General features: G+C 44.0%; 1 protein-coding gene across 1 annotated transcript; it reads left to right on the forward strand.

The window, feature by feature from the left end:
* Positions 1–9,957: 9,957 nt before the first annotated feature.
* On the forward strand, positions 9,958–13,688 carry LOC113172935 (extracellular calcium-sensing receptor-like). Its single transcript, XM_026376036.1, has 6 exons — positions 9,958–10,136; positions 10,313–10,610; positions 11,017–11,811; positions 11,965–12,192; positions 12,383–12,506; positions 12,775–13,688. The coding sequence occupies exons 2-6, from the start codon at positions 10,347–10,349 to the stop codon at positions 13,686–13,688; spliced, it is 2,325 nt and encodes a 774-aa protein (XP_026231821.1). The 5' UTR covers positions 9,958–10,136; positions 10,313–10,346.
* The last annotated feature ends 12,013 nt before the right edge of the window (positions 13,689–25,701 follow it).

Raw genomic sequence — 25,701 nt, forward strand, 5'->3', positions numbered from 1 at the left:
TATGGCAATAACAGGCAGATCATAAGCATAGATATGATAAAAAACTTTACATTTTTCCAAAATCTCACCTAAATGAAATATATAAAATGAAAACAAAAGCAGATCTCAAAACAGGCCAAGAGCCATCAAGAGAGAATATCCTGGCACCTTTACGAAATTTGATGGATGAGCCCCATGTCACGCGCACCCCACAAAATAAGAGCATGGGGGGAAACACAAGCAGCAACAAGGCTGGAATCATGACAGTAGGGTTTTTACGGTTAAATGTATTTCTTGTCATCCGTTGTGGGGGTATAGCTGGCCACCCCTTCCCCACACTCTCAAGACGCTAGCCAATCCGACCCCACCCTCACCCGGAAAAAAGGAGCAGGTAAGTAGCGCAGAACACATGAGAGGCCGGCATCATCAGTTCAGACCCATTGTCATTCGAGGAGGATCGCCATTTTAAGTCAGCGTTGACGGTATGTTTATTTACTTAAAGTTAACCTTCTGTCAATGACGAACTACTCTCCCCCAGCGCCAGATGCAGTTCGAGATAGTTGATACGGATCCCTCAGCCGCGACGTTGTCACCTCCACCGTCACCCGGCTGCGATTGCGATTACAAGGGGTTACTTGACGCAACGCAATTTCCTGCTTCTCCAGCTGCGACTGAATCAACCCAGCAAGTCCCACAGCAGACTGAGGTCTCGCCGGATGAGGTGCGTGCCGTTTTTTATGCCTAAAAATTACAAATGCTGATGGATCAGACATTGCTCAGGATGCGGCCGTTTCAGTTATTAACTATCCATTAAACACCATATTTTCACAATGCAACGTTACTCTCAGAGATAGACTTATTTCACAATCCAGAGCAACGCATCCACACAGAGCAATAATTGAAACATTGAATTTCTCTGATGACACCCTTAAATCACAATTCACAGCAGGCCTGTTTTACAAGGACACGTCTGGTTCTTGGAACTTCTTTGTTACTAATAATGGCCCGAATTCTATACCAGAGAATTCACAAGTATGCAACCAAGAGATCCTGTTGCAGAAATATGTTTTATTGGCGATGGTTAATCACGAGACATTTACAAGACGACCAAACTTATCCTCATTTAACTTCCTACATAATGATATTGAATACTTATTGCACTCTGTAAAGATGGAAGGCAATTACCAACTAAAGCATATCAGCCTAATTTCACAGACAATCAGGCTGTTGGAGAGTTCTACTCACTCTACAGTGCGACAGGCAGACATCTAAAAGATTTACCTCTCTGCATAGACAGGGATGATTTTAAGCAGGGCTACACATTATTTGTCTTTAATCTGAATGGCAATGAAGACATTGAGGCTCTAGCTCCTACAGCCACAGGTACTTTAAGACTGGAGATGCGATTCAGAAACCCATTACCACAAACAACAACGCTCATCGTGTACGCCTGCTATAATTCAATCCTTGAAATCAATTCAAAAAGAAATATCTTGGTGGATTATTACTGAGATACCCATAATGAACAATCATCAGATTCAAAACCTTTTACATCATTTACTGGGAGATGTTTTCTGCTGTGTTTTGGCCTCTGACGAGTTACAGTTACTGCAAAAGAATCTGAAAAGACCCGCCTACTTTGTACTAAACACAGACCCACGTGACCTCCCTGGCAAACACTGGTTGGCCCTCACTCTGGAGCAAAATGGCGATGCTACGTTTTTCGACTCGTTTGGAAACCCCCCTACTTCATCTATTACCCACAATCCATACTACACTTTCTGCAAAGCCAGGAAGGGACAAAGAGGATTAAATATCACAACATGAAGTTACAGAACACATTATATGTAGCTTGCGGACAACACTGCATCTATTACCTGTGTCATTGCGCATTCTTTTGAAAACGGGGATTAATGTTCATAAGAACCTCTTTGATAACCGCGTCTTCAGCGTCTTTACGCACCAGAGTTCCTCTTACTTCGGCACACTGAGAACAATTTCTCTGCGTACACCTTGTTTCACTCTCTGGAGATTCAGGTATCTTTGCAACAGCATATTGTATTTTTTTATTTTCTCATCGGGCATCAGACTTTTTTCTTCCAGGATCTCACGCATCTTTTCGTCTAAATAATTTTCAACCTGCTTTCGGATATTTTCAGGTTGGTTAACTCTATCGTTTAGATGTTTTAGTTGTTCTGGGGATACCAGGTACGTTTTTCGTGATGCCATTTCTTACAACAATTATCTAGAAACAGCGCCTGATATCAGCTGGCCGAGGAATGGCAGAGCGACGCTTAGTAAAAGGAGCAGAAAACCACCCGTTTGAAGAGTTTTTCTTTTCTTTGTTAAACTTGTATTTTTGTCAGCAATCAGTCTAAGGTGTTTCTTTTCCCATCTGAGTTTTTTATATTGTGTGTCTGAGATGGGTATCTGGCCTTTTAATATGTTTAAAGCCAGTTCACATAAGGCCTAAATAAGGTCTGAGGAGCAATTTGTGAGTACAGCTTTACGCAGGCGTGGCGTGGTGTTCAATAACACACTGAGCAGAGGCACGTTTCTTTTCATACAGGCCGACATTATTATTTACTTTTTCCTAGGCAGATAGACACACTCAGAGGGCAGCAGACCAGCTCTCAGTCTAAAGTTATCTGGGCAGGCTGGCATGAGGTCGACCAATAAGTAAGTGTGGGGATTTTGGTGGCGTCTTCATAACTTTCTAAAAAGTATGGTTTCTGTCTAGAGAATATTTGCTGAACCAAGATCGACATTTGCAGCTTGTCATGTGGGTTTTTGAATAGGATAAGATGAGTGCAATTCAAGTTGATAGTTCAACTATATTTACATTTGTGTATGTACATTTATATTTGTGAGAAACATGACTGACATATTTTTATGATGTCTATACTGTGTAAAATTTTTCACCACTTCAGGATTATCATTAGCTTCCGAAATTACATAATCTAAAATAACCAAATGTTTTTCACCATGAGGGAAAAGTTTTTCATCATCAAATGAACCAGGCAAGCCTTTCACAAACTAGATTTTTTACACAATTTTTGCAATTCACAATACAGAGGTTGAAAACAAGTGTATATCCATACAAAATTATCAGGTACAACATTCATTACATAATTACAATTCTCCAATACATTTTTAACAAAAATAGTTCTACCTGAGCCGCTAGGGCCTACAATCAAGCAAGAAAATGAAGCCTTCAGCCGAAAATCTGAATCTGTTTCCTCCATATTAGTTTGTCTTTAATAGCCGAATGGAACGCTCTTTCCAACGGGCCGCAGCCTACATTTATCGAAAACCACTCAAAACTTTTTTTCAAGCGAAGCCATTTTTTGACGCTGTCGAAATTAACTGATTCACAACATTCATACGTTTGTGTTATGCCTTTGACACACAGTGAGACTTTACCACCCCTCGTTTGATACCCGTAGCTTTTAGGTCCCGCAGCTACGGTGTCACCTGAAAGCTCTGTAAGTTCTCCAAGTAGATTACCTAGAGGGAGAACATCCTGATTTGGTTTGGCCACGCAATCAGACTATTTATGTCATAATAAAGAACATGGTCCTGAAGCTGATCGAGATATTCATAGAACCTCAGGCGAGCATATCCTGTGGCGAAGGCTGCTATGAAAATGTTGTCTGTTTTGTTTGGCGGAGCTACATATTTGTCACTGTAGCATTTTTGAAAGACAGCCACTTTGTCGTTGATAAAAGTAAAGTATTTTATCCAACATTCCCCTGCGAACATGTGTCTGAGGAAATCCTCGTGTTGTTCTTCTAACAGAGTTTTGCAACCTGTCTTTTAGCAGGATTGAAGGAGATTTTAGCTGGCTCGAGCCTTTTACCCTGTTTTATCGCATACTGTCTAATGTATTTCTCTTTGCTTGCTTCTTGTTTCCCTTTAAAGAAACCCATGATATAATCTGTGAAGAGAGAATTACTTTTTTCAGGAAAATGCCATACTTCTTTTATCTCAACACAGTAACCCTTTTTTACTGCCTTATTGATTTCAGGTGAAATCCATACCCCGGTCAAGGCTCGCTCTTCGTCGCTATGGTGACAAGGACCGCTCTGATAATTCACCTCTGCGCATGTGCGGCAGAGAGTGAAGACGATTTTACCGCGAGATGTGCGGTATGGTAAGACCAGATAGAACAGACCTCTCGGTGTGTACACCTTACACATCCAATTCAGAGGGCTTACATTATATGGTAGTTTTTTAAGATGGCTCTGCTCGGGTCTCGATTTTTATTCCTTGGCAACATAGGAAAAGCCGCAGAAGTTGTAGAATGTTACGTAGCTGACTCACAACAATTTGATCTCAGCGCCACTGATATGGGAAACATGTTAAAAAATTAAAATTAACGTCAGGAAATTCCAGGATTTTGCAGACATGGTGAAATGCAGCACAGATAGCAGTGACCACCACAGTGGAGAAACCTAAACCCTCCAGAAGCTCACTTTCAGTGGGTCGAATCCATGAAGGGCAGAATCAGGAACAGTGGCAGAACAGGAGCACAGGAGGGTACGGGAGAATGTACTCCGAGAAGTGGACAATCCCGCACTCTCAGGAAAAACCACAGCTGGCACTGTACATTGTTGCGTACTACAAACAGATCCACTTTGGCCTTGCCAAACTTGCAGTATCTGGTCTGGGTGAAGACACCAGTCCCCCTGGCAGGGATGCCCTTTAGACATGATTTCCACAGCAAGGTAGAGCTCACTAGGAATGTGAACTGCTCTCTTTTTTTCCTATGTGGAGGTGTGTGCGGACGCAGCGGCTTGGAGCTCTTGAACATACAGCGGCGTTTTTGCCTTTTTTTGTGCATTAAGTTTATTTTCTCAGGCACTAAGTCAACTTTTACACTAACCCAACTGCTTAAAATTGGTAATTCATGTCAGGATTATACCCTCAGAAACCTAAATTCTATCCCAATGGAGATTCTGCACACTGAGGAGCATAGAGCTATGATCATCATCCTGTGAGGCATCATAGACAAAGGAAGCAGAAGCCGGGCAAGAGAGCCAGCATACGGGCTAGGCTACAGGCTAATCTGCACAGACCAAGTCTCTTTCTCACAAACTTGTTCCCCTGACATCGAATACATGACCTTTTTACACACCAAGAGTTTAATCCTATTGTCATCCCAACTGTTTATATTCCAACAAGGGCTAATGCTAAACTAGCCATGGAGAAGCTGCATGACGTTATTAACAGCCAGCTAAATACATATCCAGAGAGAGCTGTGATTGTAACAGGAGACTTTGTCACATATCTAGGGTCAGACTCCATTGCCAGAGACAACTTGAAAGACAGAACTGAGTTAGAATTAGTTTTATTGACAATGGAATAATGTAACTGATGACTCCGGAGTCCTGCGAGCCGATCGCCGGCTGGGAACAATGTCAGGTGGGTATGGCAGTAGCGCGTGGCTCAACGATGAGATTGAGAAAGAGCAGGAGAGGTGACGTCAGTGGGAGAGATGACCCGGAAGTACTTGCCCCAGCAGTGGAGTCTGGTGTGGCTTCCAAGATGGCCGGCTCCAGTGGGAAGCACTCGAGGGAGGAACTGTAAAAACAATCTGGCGAGAGATAGGTATTAGCACAAGTACTACACAAAGGGAACCCAGCATGAGGCAGTTGCCTACAGAATCCGAGTCGCTTTGGGCAGGTCAACGATCCAGTATCCAGAGACAGTCCAGGTGATTAACAAAGAGAGGTTCCGATTGAGAAATCCAGTAGACAAAAGCAGAGGTCTGTAGGCAGTCCTGGTCATACACAAAGAGACAGTTCAACAGACGTATACTGCAGAGTAAGCAGAGGACAAAACACAATCCAGGTCATACACAGCAGACAGGTCCAAAAAGAATTCCAATAGGCAAAATCCACGGTGGAAAAGACAGTACGGGTCAAACACGAGGAGTTCCACACAGAATCAGAGCAGGGAAGGGAACAACGAGGAAGGGATCAGATGAGGGGAAAAACACTCGTGGTAACCAAACGGAGAAGGCAGAAGGCAAGATCAGGTTAGGGTAGGCAGGTTGGGTAGTGAGAAGTCAATTTAAAGTAACACTGATAGTGTGATTCTCAGGAAGGTGTGAGACTATCTGACAGGGGAGGAAGGCAAACAGATCTGCTTATATAAGGAGAGAGAGACACAGGTGTAGTCAATGGGCAATCAAGGCTGTGAGGCAGAGAGGAGGAGAAACAGGAAGCTGACCAAAAAAGGGCATGAGGGACAGACAGACAGGAAGCGCTGGAACCGTGACACTTTAATCATGTGGACTTGAAAACTGTGATGCCAAAATTTCATACAAGCATACATTTTCCAACCAGAGACAATAACATACTGGACCACACGTATACTAATATCCCAGGAGCTTATAAAGCTTCCCCATCTCCACACCTTGGCTTATCTGACAACATCTCCATAGAAATGACTCCACCCTACAGACCTCTCATCTGTTGAACAAAACTGTAAAAACTGTTCAAGTCTGGAATGAGGAGTCTACCTCACGGCTGCAGAACTGTTTTGAAAATACAGACTGGGAGTGACTGTTTGCTAGCACAGACGTGAAGGAATATAGTTAATCTGTTTTGGCCGACTTCAATAATAAAAACCCCCAAAGCATGTGGAGAGGCATCAGAGCTCTAACTGACTATAACAGCAACCTCACTGACCAGCCATGAAGCCATTCTTCCTGATGCCCTGAACCAGTTCTTTGTATGCTTTAACAATCACTCCAACAGAGTGAAAACCCAGACAGCTCCACCGCCCACAGATAAGCCTGTACTCGAATGTCACCAAGTGAGATCCACTCTAAGAAGGATTGCTATCAACTAAGCGGCAGGGCCAGACAGAGTGACAAGTACGCGCACTGAAGTCATGTGCTGATCAACTAACGGAGGTATTCACCAACATCTTTAACCTGTCCCTGCAGCAGGCTGTAGTCCCTAAATGCCTCAATTCCACAACCATTGTTCCCGTACCCAAAAACAAACAGTACGGTGTCTGAATGACTATTGCCCAGTTGCTCTGACACCTATTATTATGAAGTGCTTTTCCTTTCTCACATTAAAGCCAACATCCCCAATGATATAGACAGCCACCAGTTTGCTTACTATAAGAACAAATCAGCGGCAGATGCAATCTCAATTGCACTCCACACAATCCTGTCTCTGGAGCATCCCAACACAGTTGTTAAGATGTTAATTCTTTTAATGCAATAGTACCCCGACAAACTGGTGGACAAGCTGAGCAACCTAGGACTAACCACTACATTCTGTTCCTGGATCCTGGGCTTTCTCAATAACAGACCAAAGAGTATCAGGCTGGGTAAACACACATTCTCACCCTGAATACAGGAGTACCACAGGGCTGTGTCCTCAGTCCAGCCCTTTTCACCCTATTCACACATGACTGCAAACTCATCCACTCCTCTAACACAATATTGAGGTTTGGTGATGACACCACAATAGTGGCATTGATCTCAGACAATGACAAGACACACTACAGAGAGGAGGTTCGACATCTGGTTGAGTAGTGTGTGGATAGTGACCTGGTTCTGAACAACACTAAAACCAAGGAGATTTTTGTGGACTACAGGAGAGCAAGAAAAACAACACCATCCCCTTTCCACATTAATGGTGAAGAGGTAGAGAGATTTAACAATGTCCAATTCCTGGGTCTGCACATCACAAAGGATTTTACATGGACCTTTAACATTTCCTACTGTTAACTGAAGAAAGCTCAGCAGAGGCTTTTCTTCCTAAGAAAGCTCAAAAAGGCCAATGTACCCTCTCAGCTCTTAGTAAATTTCTACAGGAGCATGACAGAGAGCATTCTCTGCCACTGCATCACAGCGGCTGCGCTGCAGAGAACCGGAGAGACCTAGCTTTGATAGTTAAGGCTGCGCAGAAGAATTGTGGGAAACAAGCTCCCCAACCTTGACACAGTTTATGTTAACCGCCTACACAAGAGAACTGGCAACATTATCAAACATCCAACCCATCCAGGACACAGACTGTTTCTGCCCTTCCCATCGGGCAAAAGATACAGGACAATCAGAACACACAATAACAGACTGAGGAACAGCAAGTTGCTGCTACTTGAACAGCAACTTGCCTAGCAGCTGAGCATTGAGCACCAGGAAGCAGGGGAGCTTCAATTGTGTAAAACATGTGTGAAAAAACCACAGTTGACTTATGTGATGTAGATGTGAGCATTCCACATAAAAAACACACAGCATGAAAGCAGGGGCCAAACAAACCTCCAAAACTAATGGGACCCTTCAGCAGGTCCTTCCTGACTACCTCCAGTATCCAGGACCAGTGGAGCCAGATGAACTTCTGTATCAGTTGACCCATAGCTGGAAGGGGGTGGATGTTGAAGCCAGTGAAGCACATTCTTCCCCGGGATGGCAAACCAACTGGGGAGGGACCAGCAGAGGAGGCAGACTCTTCTGAATCTGCATGTAGTGTGTTGTGGAAATGTTTCTCTGCTGGTGAAGAAATGAAGAGACTTCTGCTGGCCGACAAGGTTTTATTCTTTGCAAAGAAGGTAAATCAACATGTGAGTGGCCAGAGTGAAGAAAGACCCTGATAATTTTCTCTTCAATGACCACCGCGAGTACAGTGAAATCCCAAGGGGTTGAGCACCAATGAAACATAACTGCTGGTTTAACAATACCTTTCAGGAATGTCTGGATAGAAACTGAGAAAAGTAATTGATGCTGGAGAGACAGATGGCTCCCAGGAGAGACTGACATGGTCATGGTTAGCAATGTCACCGGCAGCACATGCCACTCAAGCCATAAATGAACATAAAGGGCAGTAATGACAGGGTATCCCAAGGCATGAATGCACAGGCCACATCAGCAACAGCTAGGACAAACATTGATGCAGTTTTATGATGACCTAGACAGCATCCTGGAAGCTGCCCTAGCATGTTCAGTACAAAAAAAGATCACAACAGTCACAGCTATAATGAACAATCTAGCTATAAGCATAGTGGACTGGGCCAAACCATGGAATGTAGAATGGTCATCCCTAACCACCATAACAAGCAAAGAGGAGAGAACTCGAGATTTGATATTGAGAGGTGAAATGATGCTGAAGTTCAGAATCAGTCAATGACAATTCATGGCTGAGAAAGATTGTATCAAAGACTTAATTGCCACCTGCAGGAACAGCTGTGCAAAGTCAGAAGGTCAGAACAGTTATGATAGTAAAGAAGGGAGAAAGAAAGAAAAGGAGTTGGTAGTTTGTTAAGGATCCATAAAATCTTGCCCACCATGCACGACAGAAACCTGGTATTCTATCTAGCTTCTATCTAGCATCAACTGAGTTGTGTGCAATGTGAGCAAACATGGCAGGAAATCAGGACATCCTCTACCTTCTAACAAATTGGCATGAAATACTGTACTCTACAACAAATACACACATTTACAAAGGGAGCAAAGTTACAAAGCATGTAAGAGAGAGGTCAACATACTTTAGGTTCCAAAATGTACATTAAACAATAAAATTAACTAAATAAATATTCCCCCAAATATATAGAGACAGAATAAAATCATATCCAATATATTATTTATTGTATTTTATTTATCCAAATATGATTTATTATTTATCCAGATACAACTACTGCAGGCTTCCAAACAATGATACGCAACCTCTATCTAGCATTATTTTTCATGAAACTAAATATTTATAATACATTTAACTTAAAAAATTGGGAGCACAATTATGTATTATTTTCTGATAAAAAACACAGACAAGTATTTAAAATTGGTTTATAACACCACAATGTCTCCTCCCTTTTTTTTTTAAAGAGCAATCTAAAATGTATAAATACCATTGATTCACTAATCTACATGTGATTTCACCAAGTGGTGTAGTTCTTGCATGCATTATGACGTGTAACCAGAAGTGGACAAAATTGACCTGGGTAAATGTACAGCTGTTGTTGGTAGTATTCTTCTGTGAGGCAGACGAGCCAGTTTGCAGGCACAGAGGTGATCCTGAGAACCCACAGCTTTCTAATGATGGTGACATTGTATTGGGGGGAATCTTCTCTTTCCACAGTAGCTGGAAAGACAGACAGGAAACCTACACACACAAACCACTGCCACTGGAATGCATCAGGTACAGATAACAACAGCAACAGGTACAAAAGTTTAATAACAAACTGAGTATTTTATTTAAATATTGTAATATTCTAGTGCGTGAATGAATACAATCAAATACCTAAATTTGCTATTCTAATGTTGTTATTTCAACTTCTTTTGCTTGCCTAAATAATTTAAACTGTGTGCATCAAGTTTGAATTTCAGAGATTTCCAGATAGCTCAGGCTATGCTCTTTACCATTGAGGAGATTAATAATAGGACAGACCTACTACCTGGTATATCACTCGGATATAAGATGTATGATACTTGTGGCTCCATTGCTGGAAGTGTGAAGGTTGCACTGGCCTTGGCTAATGGTAATGAAGTTCTGTCTGCAACCTCCAACACTGCATGTAGTAGACCTGCACAAGTGCAAGCAATTATGGGAGATACCTCTTCCTCTCCTTGCATGGCTGTAGCTACTGTCATTGGACCCTTTAATATCCCATTGGTAAGTAATATTTGTAAGTTAAAAATTATATTTTTTAAAATAGATTATTCCCAGCTCCTGTGACCCTTCAGTGGACAAGTGGTTGAGAAAATGGATAGCAAGCTGTTATTCTAGCTGTCAAAAGCAAATGGGAATTTGTAAATGTTGTATAGTTTTAATATAATTATAGTTCTTGTCTTGGCAGGTAATTTCTATTATCTATGGTATGCCAATATTGTAAAATTCATTGGTAGATAATATTTGTAACTACAAAATCACATTTTAAATTGTTGTTGTTAAATTGTTAATATTGTTCAGCAAGTGATTACTACAGCAGTTAAGAGCAATTGGACAATTTTGCATTTTACTATGCTTCTAAATATTGTTGCATTTTAGTCTTGGAAGGTAACTTGTATTTTCCTTTCAGATCAGCCACTTTGCCACCTGTGCTTGTCTCAGTGACAAAACCAAGTACCCATCCTTCCTCAGAACAATACCCAGTGACTATTATCAGAGCAGAGCTCTGGCTCAATTGGTCAAACACTTTGGTTGGACTTGGGTTGGAGCTATAAGAAGCAATAATGATTATGGCAATAAGGGCATGGCTACATTCATAGAAACTGCACAGCAACTGGGAATCTGTCTGGAATATTCTGTATCTTTCTTTAGAACAGATCCACCAAACAAAATCGACAAAATAATTGAAATTATCAAGGCTTCTACCTCTAAGGTGATTGTTGCTTTTTTGCCTTTCCCAGATATGGACATACTAATGTATAAGTTGGCTCAAAACAACTTGACTGGGTACCAGTGGGTAGGTAGTGAGGGTTGGATTTTTGATTCCCAAATTGCAGAAATGGATAAGAATCACATTCTGGATGGTGCTATAGGCCTGTCCATCCCCAAAGCACATGTCACTGGCATGAGAGAGTTCATATTAAACTTCAAACCAGTCAATTCATCAGGCAATGACATGGTAGCAGAATTCTGGGAGGCAGTATTTGACTGTAAGTTCAAACAGTCAAATTCATCAACAGAAAATCAGAGAGTATGTACTGGACATGAAGATCTCAGTGGATTGCAACAGAGCTTTATTGATATGGCACTTATGCCCATATTCAACAATGTCTATAAAGGAGTGTATGCTGTGGCTCATGCACTTCAAAGAATTCTTGGCTGTAATAAAACATGTGATTACAAGGTGCAACTAGATCCATTCACAGTAAGTGCATACTTAAATGTTCAATATTTGAGATTTTTATTACAAGACAAAAAAAATATTACAATCTTGAAGAAAAAAAAAAACAACTGCTGCAACCCTCCAGGCTTCTGTGATGCTTATCAAAATTCACTGAATGGATAAATATAATTTTAGATTTTACAGCACATCCGAAAGATTAATTTCAGGACAAAGGAAGGAGATGAAGTTTACTTTAATGAGAATGGAGACCCACCAGCAAAGTATGAAATTATAAACTGGCAGCCAACAGAAAATGGTGTTGTGGACTTTGTCACAGTTGGTCTTTATGATGCATCTTTACCTGCAGACAAACAGCTGACTCTGCAAAATAATTCTATAATTTGGGCACAGACAGAAAAAAAGGTAAGCTATAATTTCACCACCATAAATCTCAATTGTAACATAATTGTCAGAATATTGCATTATAATTAATAAGAGGTTTGTCGAATATAATCATCATAATAATGCATTAAGGTTTACACTACATAGATAATAGCTTTCACAAAGTGATTGCTTATTATAATTTTTTTTTATAATAATTTAATTCATGCAGGTCCCTGTGTCAGTTTGCAGTGAGAAATGTCCCCCAGGAACTCGCAAAGTTCTCCAGAAAGGAAAACCTGTCTGCTGCTATGACTGTATAAGATGTGCAGAGGGAGAAATAAGCAACATTACAGGTGTAGTAATAGTTTTGTTTTTGTTTTTTTTAGTTTTCAAAACAGGGTGACATTACAACATATGTTGATTTAAACAGTTGTACTAAAAAAAAGCCAAGGCACTTGGGTCAAGTTTATGTTTTTTTTTTTCAACTTTGTGTGTATCAAACTGTAACTTTGTAAAACACAAATGATATAATAACATAAAAGGAAAGCAACACTAAAAAGAGAACACTAAAACCAAAAGTTACTCAGGAGGTTTAATATGTGCTTTATTATTATTTTTCAGATTCTATCACCTGTGTGCGATGTCAGCCTGAATTCTGGTCCAATGAGAGAAGAGATGCCTGTGTAAAGAAGGAGACAGAGTTTCTATCATTTGAAGAAATTATGGGAGCACTGCTCACTGCAGCATCTTTATTTGGAACATGCATGACTGCTGTTGTAGCATTCATCTTCTTCAGATACAGGAAAACACCTATTGTCAGGGCCAACAACTCTGAGCTGAGCTTCCTGCTGCTCTTCTCCTTGACTCTGTGTTTCCTGTGTTCTCTGACCTTTATCGGTCGACCCTCTGAGTGGTCCTGCATGCTGAGACACACAGCATTCGGCATCACCTTTGTCCTCTGTATCTCTTGTGTTCTGGGGAAAACTATGGTGGTGTTAATGGCCTTCAGGGCTTCACTTCCAGGCAGTAATGTGATGAAATGGTTTGGACCAACACAGCAGAGACTCAGTGTTCTGGCTTTCACCCTCATCCAGGTTATAATATGTATCCTCTGGTTAACAATTTCTCCTCCTTTTCCATTTAAGAACTTTAAAGAAATCAAAGACAAAATCATCTTAGAATGTGCTCTGGGTTCAACTGTGGGATTTTGGGCTGTACTTGGGTACATAGGTCTTCTGGCCTCTTTCTGTTTCATTCTTGCTTTTTTGGCTCGGAAACTACCTGATAACTTCAATGAGGCCAAATTTATCACCTTCAGCATGTTGATCTTCTGTGCAGTGTGGATCACGTTTATTCCAGCTTATGTCAGCTCTCCTGGGAAGTTCAGTGTTGCTGTAGAGATATTTGCTATTCTGGCCTCCAGTGTTGGACTGCTAATTTGTATTTTTATTCCAAAATGTTATATTATCTTACTGAGACCGGAGAATAATACAAAAAAGAATATGATGGGAAAAGGAGCACCAAAGCCAATCTGAAATCTTCACAGAATGACATTCTAGTCCTGTTTTTAACTTTCTCCACAATAATGTTTTATTACGTTAGCTAGTCACCTAGTTTTTCTTCTAGAAGTAGAAAATAACATGCAGGACCATGTATTGCATTTACGTAGGCTCTTGTTGTTGACCTGTAGTAAGTCAAAGTCATTGAAGTCACTGTTGGTTTTATTTAAATTACGGGTCACTTAACAATAATAAAGCATGTTGAGGAAATTGTATTGCCTTCTTATTCATTTGATAATTCATGATAGAAGTGTCCGATTCATCGTATGTTGTAAACATGTACATGTAGTAGTGAATATTTATTGTAGTTGACACATGGGATATAATGTCTGGAGTTCCTGCTTTTTCAATAAAATATAACAAAAAGAACAAAACATAGGAACATAAATGTAGTACCGGACATATAGTAGATAGATTAAATCTTATAAGACACTCCAAATCTGTTAAAACTACTCCAAATATGACTCCCGGAGTGTGCACAACTTATGATATAATTTATTGCTAATTGCTAATAGTAATATGTCAATTTAAATTTAAATTAAATTTTCTATATAGGTACAAATTCATGTAAACACACTCAAGGAAACATCACCCTTTAAATTTAAAAGACAAAGTTAATGACATGCAATGATAGCATTTCAATCGATAGAGAGAGGAGAAGAGCTCAGTGTATCAGTAGAGGTCCCCCAGCAGACTAACCTATAGCTAACTAAGCGAAGGTTCAGAGTCATCTGAGCCATCTCTGACTGTAAGTTTTATTAAAAAGAAAAGGAAAGCCTAGTCTTCCCGATCCTGAACTTGCAGCTGGTTTCACAGGAGAGGAGCTTGATAGCTAAAGGCTCTGCCTCCCATTTTACATCTGGAAACTCTAGGAACCACAAGTAAACCTGCACTCTGAGAACTCTGAGAAGTGTTTTGCTTGGAAAATATGGAACTATGAGGTCTTTAAGATGAGATGAAGTTTTTTTATATGTGAGGAGATATGTTTTAAACGCTATTCTGGATTTTATAGGGAGTCAGTGGAGAGGAGCTAATGTAGGAACTATAATACGTTGCTAAAATTAGTCTATTCATTTGCCAACAACAAATGAATAGACTAATTTTTCAGCATCACTTTGGGACAGGATTCTCCTAATTGTAGCAATATTTCTCAGGGGGAAAAAGGCAGTTCTAGATATTTATTTTATGTATGAAGTAAAGGAGAAATTCTGGTGAAACAAAACTCCAGGATTACTTGAGGCCAATGCTATGCCATCTAGGGTAAGAATATGATTAGAAATCATGTCTCTGAGGTTTTTAGGACCAAACAAAATAATCTATTTTGTCTTAATTTAGCAGTAGAAAATTAGAAGACTTCCAGGTCTTAATGTCTTTTAAGCATGCTTGAAGTTTGATTAATTGATTAGTTTCTTCTGGTTTCATAGATGACTATAGCTGGGTATCATCTACATGGCAATGGAAATTTGTGTTTCCTAATAATATTACCTAAGGGGGATATATATAGTGAAAATATAGTGGCTGTAGCTCAGGTGGTAGAGCGGTAATAGGGAATTAAATGCTATGTTGAGGCAGTTATCAATGGATATTAAAGTCACTCACTATAATGACTTTATCCGTGTAAGGGCTTTAGACCACTACCAGGCTCAAGAGGAGACAACAGGCTATGACTGGTTTAAAAGCTTTTATTTTTAAGTGACAATGGCGAGAGGTGGTGATTGCAGGGGAATGGAATCCTGAGGGAGAGAAGGGTCCTGGAGTGGGTAAGTGTGCTGAGTGAGAGGGACAGAGAGAGAAAGACAAACAAATCCAAAATCCACAATCCAACACAGGGTTATTCACAGAGTCAGAAAAAAGGTCAGATCAGGTCAGACCTACAGGATGAGAGAACCTTCCAGGTCAGTAACAGGTTGGCAAACCAATTCACAAAGTCAGCACTGGAAGGTTTTCAGAAAGAATGCAGACTTGGCAGAAACAGGTCGATATGTAACATGGTTTGTCAAACCATTTATTTCAGCAGAAAGTGGGTCACAGCCTGGATAGAAAGAGAATTCAGTTAAAAACTCAGAGGAAGGGACTTTTGTTTTTTTACAATTAAAACTACGTTTACCTATGGGGCTAATTAATAAGCTTGAGTGAAAGATTGCTGCTACTCCTCCATCCCCACCTGTGCTTCTAGGAAAATGATAATTAGCTAATTTAATGCATTAACTGATGAAAGATGTACCATGAAATCCTATTGCTCATTAATAACAAACAATGACGTCACTATGGTTTTATGTGATTAGTTTACACTTAATATAGTTAAGCAATTCGAATTAACTGCTACTTCATACAATTTCAGACAGTTGTACAATATGGTCAACAAGTATGATGATGACTCTATTGATTTTGTTAGGTTTAGTGTTAAAGAGGCTTAAATCTGGTTTGAATATAATGTTATATGTCATACACTCCAATGTTTGGATGACACCGTTGTTTTCCTGTTATCTACTCTATAGTAGAGATATGGTAGTTTAATATTTATTGGGGTTGAGGCTGATGAAATGCTGATCTTATGTTTACTCTCTGTCTGCTCCACTTGGTTTCAAACTTTTACATTTACATTTACATTTAGTCATTTAGCAGACGCTTTTATCCAAAGCGACTTACAAGTGAGGAACAAGGCAAGCAAACAAAATCTAAGTCAAGAAGAAACAACATCAAAGCAAAGTGCTATTGAAAAAGTGTTTCTGTTTCAAGAGATGTTAGAAAGGGTAGAATTTTTTTTTTTTTTTTTTTTTTTTTAAGTGCAAAGGAAGATGCAGAAGAGTTCTGTTTTCAGCAGTTTTTTAAAGACTGCAAGTGAGGTGGCTGAGCGTGCAGAGATAGGCAGCTCATTCCACCATCGTGGGATCACTGAGCTGAACAGTTTTCCTTGGTGTCGACTGTGTGGTGCTCGTACCACCAGACGACGTTCCCTGGTTGAGCGCAGTGGACGGGAGGGGATGTAGACCTGAACGATTGAATTGAGATAAGATGGAGCTGTGGAGTTAACCACTCTGTAGGCAAGAGACAGAGCTTTGAACCTGATCCTTGCAGCCACAGGAAGCCAGTGCAAAGATCTGAAGAGCGGTGTGACATGAGACCTTTTAGGTTGATTAAAAATGAGGCGTGCTGCCGCATTTTGGATCATCTGGAGGGGTTTGGTCGTGGATGCCGGTAAACCCATCAGTAGTGCATTGCAGTAATCCAGGCGAGATAAAATCAACGCCTGTCCAATGAGTTGGGTTGTGTACTCCGTCAGATAGGGTCTGATCTTTCTGATATTGTGGAGGGCATATCTACACGACCTAGCGACTGTGGCGATGTGATCTGTGAAGGTCAGCTGGTCGTCAATGATGACCCCCAGGTTTCTGGCTGACTTAGTAGGGGATATCACCGCAGATCCAATGTTAATGCTGATGTTGTGTTGAGTTGAAGGTCTGGCAGGGAAGACTAGAAGTTCAGTTTTGGGTATGTTGAGTTGAAGGTGTCTTTTTCTCATCCAGGCAGAGATGTCAGAGAGACAGGCAGAGATGCGAGATGAGACAGTTGAGTCATCCGGCGGAAAAGACAGGAAGAGCTGTGTGTCATCTGCATAGCAGTGATAAGAAAAGCCATGAGAATGGATGATAGAGCCTAGAGAAGAAGTATAGATTGAAAAAAGAAGAGGACCAAGGACTGGGGAAACATTGTGTTTTAGCTCCCTCAGTTTTCTGCTCAGTTGTCTGTTACATTTCCCTCCTCATGTCCCCGGAAGTCTCTATATTTTTGTTTCTTCCTGTCTGTGTTTGTGAGGATCCACCGCTTACCTTTCAGTCTGGACTCTTATTTTGAAGGTCCCATTTCCGGGCAGTGTGGTGTTCGTGCTGCAGCTTGTCATTCATTAAGCTGATTGATTGCACCTGTTGTGCACCGGAGGGTTTTTTACCTGCAGTGTTCCACAGACCTGTTGCCAGATCGTTAGTTGGATTGAGGCAAGAAACAAACTCTGCTTTTCCCTTTCGTTGCAACCTTGTGTACAGGACTTAGGGTGCTCACGGCTGAGGACTTTGTGTTATGGATTATTGCTTTGGATTATGGACTGAGACATTTTTTCCCGGTGTGTGTTTTTGTTCTAAACCGGAGTTTTTCATTTGGATTATCTTCTGGATTATGCATGGTTTTCCTTTTGGAGCTTCACGTCTGGTCTCTATGTTTTAAGGACGTTGATTACTCCAGGTATTTCTATGGACTTCTTTTTGTGTTCACTCTAGGAAGAGACTGTGTTCACGGCTCAGCTGAAGGTGTCAGACGCAGGTCTGGAGTACTTTGAGGCACTTCGCAGGGCAGCGATCAAGACCTTTGTGAAGAATGGAAACTTGATGACATATCCAGAGTTTCAGCGGTTTAAAGACGCTGTCATGGCTGCTCTGAGTTCCTTCGAGCAAGGGTTTTGTTTGACTGCCCTGCCTAGCCAGCACCATTTGCTTTCCTCCTCCAGTACTCCCCGGTCCCCAGCACTTGTTAGTCCTGCAGCTAGCGCTGCTTTTGTTGGTCCTGCAGCCCATGCTGCTCTTGTTAGCCCAGCAGCCCCCGGTGCTGCTCTTGTTAGCCCCGCAGCCCCCCGATGCTGCTTTTGTTAGTCCCGCAGCCCCCCGATGCTGCTTTTGTTAGTCCCGCAGCCCCCCGATGCTGCTTTTGTTAGTCCCGCAGCCCCCCGATGCTGCTTTTGTTGGTCCTGCAGCCCATGCTGCTCTTGTTAGCCCAGCAGCCCATGCTGCTCTTGTTAGCCCCGCAGCCCCCGATGCTGCTTTTGTTAGTCCCGCAGCCCCCCGATGCTGCTTTTGTTAGTCCCGCAGCCCCCCGATGCTGCTTTTGTTAGTCCCGCAGCCCCCCGATGCTGCTTTTGTTAGTCCCGCAGCCCCCCGATGCTGCTTTTGTTAGTCCCGCAGCCCCCGATGCTGCTCTTGTTAGTCCCGCAGCCCCCGATGCTGCTTTTGTTAGTCCCGCAGCCCCCGATGCTGCTTTAGTTGGTTCTGCAGCTAATGCTTCTTTCGTTAGTCCCGCAGCCCCCGATGCTGCTCTTGTTAGTCCCGCAGCCCCCGATGCTGCTTTTGTTTGTCCTGCAGCTACCCCTGCTGCTTTTGTTGGTTCCGCAGCTACCCATGCTGCTTTTGTTAGTCCTGCAGCTGATGCTGCTTTAGTTGGTTGTGCAGCTCCCGCTGTTCTTGTAAGTCCTGCAGCTCCTCCTGCCTTTGTTAGCCCAGCAGCTGCCTCTGCTGCTTTAGTTAGTCGTACAGCTAGCGCTGCTTTTGTTGGTCCTGCAGCTAGTGCTGTTTTAGTTAGCCCCCCAGCAACCGATGCCGCTTCTGTTAACCCCCCAGCAGCCGATGCCGTTTTTGTTAACCTCCCAGCAGCCGATGCCGTTTTTGTTAACCTCCCAGCAGCCGATGCCGTTTTTGTTAGTCCAGCAGCCGATGCCGTTTTTGTCACGGATCCTGCTCCTGTTCCTGTCACGGATCCGGCTCCTGTTCCTGGTCCTTCAGCTGTCGCTGCAGTTGCAGCCACCTTGGTTGCTGTAGTCACTCCTGCTCTGGCCTCAGCTGCTGCTCCGGTCCCTGCAGCCGCCACTGCTCCAGTCCGGTTCCCAGGCGGGTCGACGCACAGGCCGTCGTCGCCGTCTCTCCAGCCTCCGGACGGGTCGACGCACAGGCCGTCGCCGTCGTCTCTCCAGTCTCCGGACGGGTCGACGCAGAGGCCGTCGCCGCCGTCTCTCCAGTCTCCGGACGGGTCGACGCAGAGGCCGTCGCCGCCGTCTCTCCAGTCTCCGGACGGGTCGACGCAGAGGTCGTCGCCGCCGTCTCTTAAAGTCGAACTTTGTTTGTCACCCCAGGATTTGTGGTGGGATGACAGTGAGAACACCACCACCCTGCTCCTGTCTCCTTGGGGGGCCCCTGAGAACTGTGGTCCTGTTGTGGCCCCTCAGCTCCAGCTGGCTCAAGGGTCGACGCCGCTGGGAAGTCCGCCCGGGGCTCTCCAGCCTTGTTCGTCGCCTCCCGGTCGTCCGCCCGAGGCTCCACCTTCTGGTTCGTCGCCTACCGGCTGTCCGCCCGAGGCTCCACCTTCTGGTTCGTCGCCTACCGGCTGTCCGCCCGAGGCTCCACCTTCTGGTTCGTCCTCTCTCCAGTACTGCTCGCCGCCTCCTGGCCGTCCGCCGGAGGCACTCCTGGTCTGTTTGCCGCCTCCTGGCCGTCTGCCGGAGGCACTCCTGTTCTGCTGCGCCCTGGTCCCTCCTCCGGGCCTCCCTCCGCCGGCCCGGTCTGGTGTTTCGGGCCCTCCTCCAGGCTTCCCTCCCCCCGCCCGTCCTGGTTTGTTTGGGGCCGTCTGGGATCCGCCCCTTGCCGGGGGGGTTCTGTTACAGTTCCTCCCTCTGCCCCTGTCTTTTGGTTTGGTTTTGTTTTGTTCTGTCTCACTCTCCTGCCACACACCCATATATGGACTTCCTCTTCCCCTACTCTCCACTCTCACTCACCGGACTAATTGACTCATTCAGTTCACCTGTGCATCCCTCTGTTTTAAAAGCACCCCTCAGTCCTCAGTTCGTCGCTGGTTTGTCATTGATGTCCTTCATGCTCAACCTGACGTTCGTTCATGCTGCTTCATTCATGCTCATGTCTTTCATGCTGCAAACTACTCCTCCTAAATCTGGTCAGTTTGTTTGTTCGTTTGTCCGTGAGGCACCAGTCTGTTTTTGTTAGTCAGTTTGAATTGTTTTTTTGAGTTGATACTTTGTACTGTTGGTTTGTCCGTCTTTTAATGTTCTCCTGCCTTGTGCAGTGATTTTTGTTTGTTACTTTGTACGTTTAGTTTATCAGTTGGTTTTTGTCTGCGTTAGTGCGTAGGTTTTTAGTTGCTACTTTATGTCAGATTATGCTTTGTTGGTATTTGTCCACAGTGTGTTCGGGTCTCTTCTAGTTGATACTTTGTTGGTGTTTGTTAGTTCCTTGTGTCCCCTGCCCTTTTTGTTAATAAATATATATTTTTGTTCTTACTCGTTCGTCCTGTTATTCTGTTCGTAACACAGAGGATGTCAAGGTGGCATACACCCTCGCGTTGCTCACGGGTTGAGCCCGGTTGTGGGGAATGGCCGCCTACAACCGTCGGGAGGTATGTTGCCAGTCCTTCCGGGCCCTGGGTGACTGTTTGTACCAGATGTTCAATCCAGTACGACCGGAGGTGGAGGCCATGTACAGCTTGGCCAGGTTGTCTCAGGGATCCAGACCGGTTATTGATTATGTCATAGAGTTCCACACCCTGGCGGCTGACAGTAAGTGGGGAGAAGCAGCACTATATGATCATTTTTACCTTGGACTTAATGAACGTTTGAAAGACGCACTGGCACACCAACCTAAACCGCTGGATTTGGAACAGCTAATAGAAGCGGCAACACGTCTGGATCGCCGTTTCCGGGAGCGAGTTAGAGAACGTGGCTCCTCTTCCTTTCTGGAGTCGGCGGAGGGGAGAACAACTACGACTGTTCATGACCCTGTACCAGGGTCGAGGCCGGCACTAACACCCCCTGAGCCCATGCAGCTTGGCCGTTCTCGGTTATCGAGGGAGGAGAGGGAGCGGCGCCTGATTCAGCGTCTCTGTTTCTACTGTGGTGCATCGGACCACAGGATCGCTCGGTGTGCGGCAAAATCCCAGGCTCAGTAGGAGTAGGGAGGTTTCTGCTGAGCCGTTCGTCTTTTTCGCCTCCTGTCCACCGGATCGAGACACGGGTCCATCTGGGTTTTTCTACCAACCAGGCTCACCTTCCTGTTTTCATCGATTCGGGAGCAGATGCTAATTTTATCACAGCCAACGTGGCCCAACAGCTCAAGGTACCCTCACAACCCTTCCACAGCCTGTTCTCGTCAGATCCCTGGATGATCAAATACTGCTCCGGGTTACCCACCAGACTATGCCTGTCCCCATGAGGCTGGAGAATCACCAGGAGACCATTCAGTTTATTGTCATTAAAGCATCTAGCCATCCGGTGGTGTTGGGAATTCCCTGGCTTCGTGTTCACAACCCGCACATAGATTGGAGTTCAGGGCGGGTCCTAAGCTGGAGCCCTGCCTGTCATTCAACATGTCTGCGTGCTGCCTCTTTCCCGGTTCGTTTGGAAGGAGTATTCCCCGGATCTCACCAAGGTTCCCCACCACTATCATGACCTGAAGGAGGTTTTTGACAAGGCCCGAGCAACGTCGCTGCCCCCTCGTCGCCCATATGACTGTGCTATTGAGCTAGTTCCAGGTTCCACACTGCCTAGGGGCCGCCTCTACTCACTCTCTGGACCGGAGAGGCAGGCCATGGATAAATACATCGCAGAGTCGCTGGCAGCCGGCATTATCCGACCATCATCCTCCCCTGCCGGAGCTGGATTTTTCTTTGTTGGCAAAAGAGACGGAGGTCTGCGACCTTGCATTGATTACCATGGAATTAATCAGCTGACGGTGAGGAACCGGTATCCACTGCCTCTTGTCACCTCCGCTTTTGAGTTATTACCAGGAGCTCGTGTATTTACTAAACTGGACTTGCGCAATGCTTATCATCTGGTCAGAATCCGTGAGGGCGACGAGTGGAAAACAGCATTCAACACTCCTGCTGGCCACTATGAGTATCTCGTTATGCCATTTGGACTTACCAACACTCCTGCTGTTTTTCAGAATATGATAAATGACGTGCTTGGAGACATGTTGAACACCTTCATTTTCGTTTATCTGGACGACATCCTTATTTTTTCCCAGTCAGACTCTGACCACATTGCCCATGTCAGAGCAGTTCTCCAGCGCCTTCTCCAGAACCGGCTTTTTGTCAAGGTGGAGAAATGTGAGTTTCACGTGTCCACAGTTTCTTTCTTGGGCTTCCTTATCTCACCTGAGGGCATCAAGATGGATCCAAGCAAGGTGCAGGCGGTGTTGGACTGGCCGGAGCCTTCGAACCACAAGCAATTACAGCGTTTCCTCGGGTTTGCCAATTTCTACCGAAAATTCATCAAGGGTTACAGCATCATAGCGGCGCCTCTTCACCAACTCACCTCCACAAAATCAAAGTTCCAGTGGACTCCTCAGGCTACATCTGCCTTCGTGACCCTCAAGAACCGTTTTACCACAGCGCCTATTCTGATTCTGCCGGACCCGGAGCTACAATTCGTGGTGGAGGTGGACGCGTCTGACTGTGGAGTAGGAGCAGTACTCTCCCAGAAGGCGAGGGAGGACCACCGGCTTCATCCGTGCGCTTTCTTCTCCTGCCGCCTGTCCCCAGCGGAGCGGAACTATGACATTGGCAACCGCGGACAAAATGACCACGGTGCTCACGGTGGTGGACCGTTTCTCTAAAATGGTACATTTCATTGCTCTTCCCAAGTTGCCATCGGCTAAGGAGACGGCAGAGGTTCTGGCGAACCAGGTTTTCAGGATCCATGGACTTCCGAGGGATGTGGTTTCAGATCGAGGACCCCAGTTCACAGCGCAGTTCTGGGGTGAGTTTTGTCGTCTGTTGGGCATATCTGTGAGTCTCTCCTCAGGTTTCCATCCTCAATCAAATGGACAGACAGAGCGACTGAATCAGGAACTGGAGACGGGTCTTCGGCTGCTCTGTGCCAGGGAACCCTCTTCGTGGGCCAAGAATCTGTTGTGGGTGGAATACGCCCACAACTCCCTGCCCTCCGCTGCCACAGGATTGTCTCCTTTTCAGGTGGTCTATGGCTACCAGCCACCGCTTTTCTCTTCAGAGGATGCTGTTAGAGTAAAAATGATTTACTCAGTGATAATTATCTAATTCTCTTATTACATTTTTGTTTGATTATTGTTTCTTACTTCTTGTCATTATGAAGGATATTTGTTTTTGGTATTTAATCCTGTCAGCAACAGGAACATGTTATACTCTGCTAATGCTGCATTCTGCACACAGACATAAAACAGGACAGGTCAGAAAAAGGTCAGCATTCTCAGAGTTGACCAGTTCTTGTTGCTATACACCTATGAGCAGTGTTTTATCCTTATATGGAGTTCTTTTTCCTTGTAAAATGATCATCCTTTAACCATACCAGCCCCCATCTGTGACTTCAGGGTGTGTCTCATTTGTAATAAAAAGCTTGCACAAAGGGGGAACGGACGGAGTTGGAGATAGGAAATCCTGGGTGAAGCATTTATGATGCTAAGACCTCAGGCCGGCTCCCCTTGCAAGTAAAAAGGCCGAGTGTCCTTGTTGTGCTTTATTGTCTCCATCTCTTAGTGTATGAAACCTGTTGTGGTAATTTTGGACCCAACAGAACCTGGTCCTTCGAGCCGGATCTCAACAGTCGACGCCAATGGAGGAGGGTGATGGAACACCGGAAGTCTGTCGACAGCCGGACGTTTAGGACGTCCGTCAGAAAATCCTAGGGCGTAAATTCGTCACTGGGTCGGTGAAATAGCTCCTGATCTTCCCCTCCATCTGCGTCGATGACGAGTTCCAGGAGATGGACAATACAGCAACAATAAGAGTAAGTGCGCATAGGAGGTCGAGTGGGACCTATAGATTAAAAGCCACTACAAATAGATTACAGGTCGAGTGGGACCTATAGATTAAAAGCCACTATAAATAGATTACAGGTCGAGTGGGACCGGAGTTTAAAGCCACTATAAATTCATGAATTAGTGTATGTTTAGAAATCACTAATTGGTCGAGTGGGACCCTTTGAAAGCCACTATAAATAAATAGTCGAGTGGGACTAAGAAGCCATTAATTTTTAGTAGAAGTATTACCGGTTGTTGTGTGAAAGAGTGTGATTGTGAGTGTGGATGTCACCAATTGACGTGGAAGCAGCAGCACTGGAGGAAACCTAACGGTGATAACAAATCCAGTGGTCTGTTGAAGTACACAGTGTGGTGAATTAAGGCCATAGTTTAATAATGGGGAAAAATAACAGTAAACCTGCCTTGGAAGGCGATGAGAAATTCATGGAAAACTTCTCGCCTGGCAGTACTCAATATTTGAAGTTGTGGAAAAAGATCCATGACTTTGATGGCAAATTGACCGAGTCATCCTTTAACAATTTGGTAAATAAATTAAAAATTGAGGTTGCTAGCGCCTCCAATAAAGACAAACCAAAAAAGCAATTGCAGTTATTAGAAGCTACGAAGTGGAGAGAGCAGGCAGAAAGGAGGAAAAGAGACATTCTGAAAGAACAAAAGAAGAAGCAGGGAGAAGCAGGGAGAAGCTGCACTGCAGGCGGCTGCTCTTGTGGAACCTGATAAGGAAACTGCAGGCCCAAGCACAGGGGTCAGACAGATTTATGAGCAGCAGAGACAGGCACAAGAAGACTGAAGCCTGCAAGACACTGGGGGATCCAAAGGTAGACCCAGAAGGATGGGTTGAGCAAGACAAGCGATTAGTTGACAATGTTTGGTCTAAATGGATGGGAGATTGAACAGACTCTCAAGAAATCTTGGAAGGGAAAGAGCAGGTTATACAGGAAGAAACGGTCAGGGACAGATATTGTCCGCAGGGGATCAAGCTCTGCAAGCACAATTGCAGTTGGTGCACGATGCAGTGAAAGAAACATGGAAGAGAATACCTGATTATGTGAAGATTTCACAATGTAGACACAAAGATAAGATGTGTTTGAGTTCAGAGCTAGATTAGAGGACACATTCAAAGATCACAGTGGGCTGCAAGAAAATCAGGCTCAAGATTCTCCCTATCAACAACAGCTGAAGCAGGCTCTGATGGCTGGTTTCTTGCCTCAGTTGTCAGACTTCATAAGAAAACACAATGTGAACCATCGTACTGACGGTGTTCAACAAACTATGAACTATACCCATCATGCGCAAGAAGTTATTAAAAAGAAAAAGAAAAAAACAGCCACAGCAACTACTTTTGGGTTATTTGGGATAGATGAGGGAGATGACACACAAGTCTTCTTCCAGGGGACCCCGTATGGGAGGGGTCGGGGTAGAGG

This window comes from Anabas testudineus, chromosome 13, assembly GCF_900324465.2.
Source record: "Anabas testudineus chromosome 13, fAnaTes1.2, whole genome shotgun sequence".
NCBI classification, from domain to species: Eukaryota; Metazoa; Chordata; class Actinopteri; order Anabantiformes; family Anabantidae; genus Anabas; species Anabas testudineus.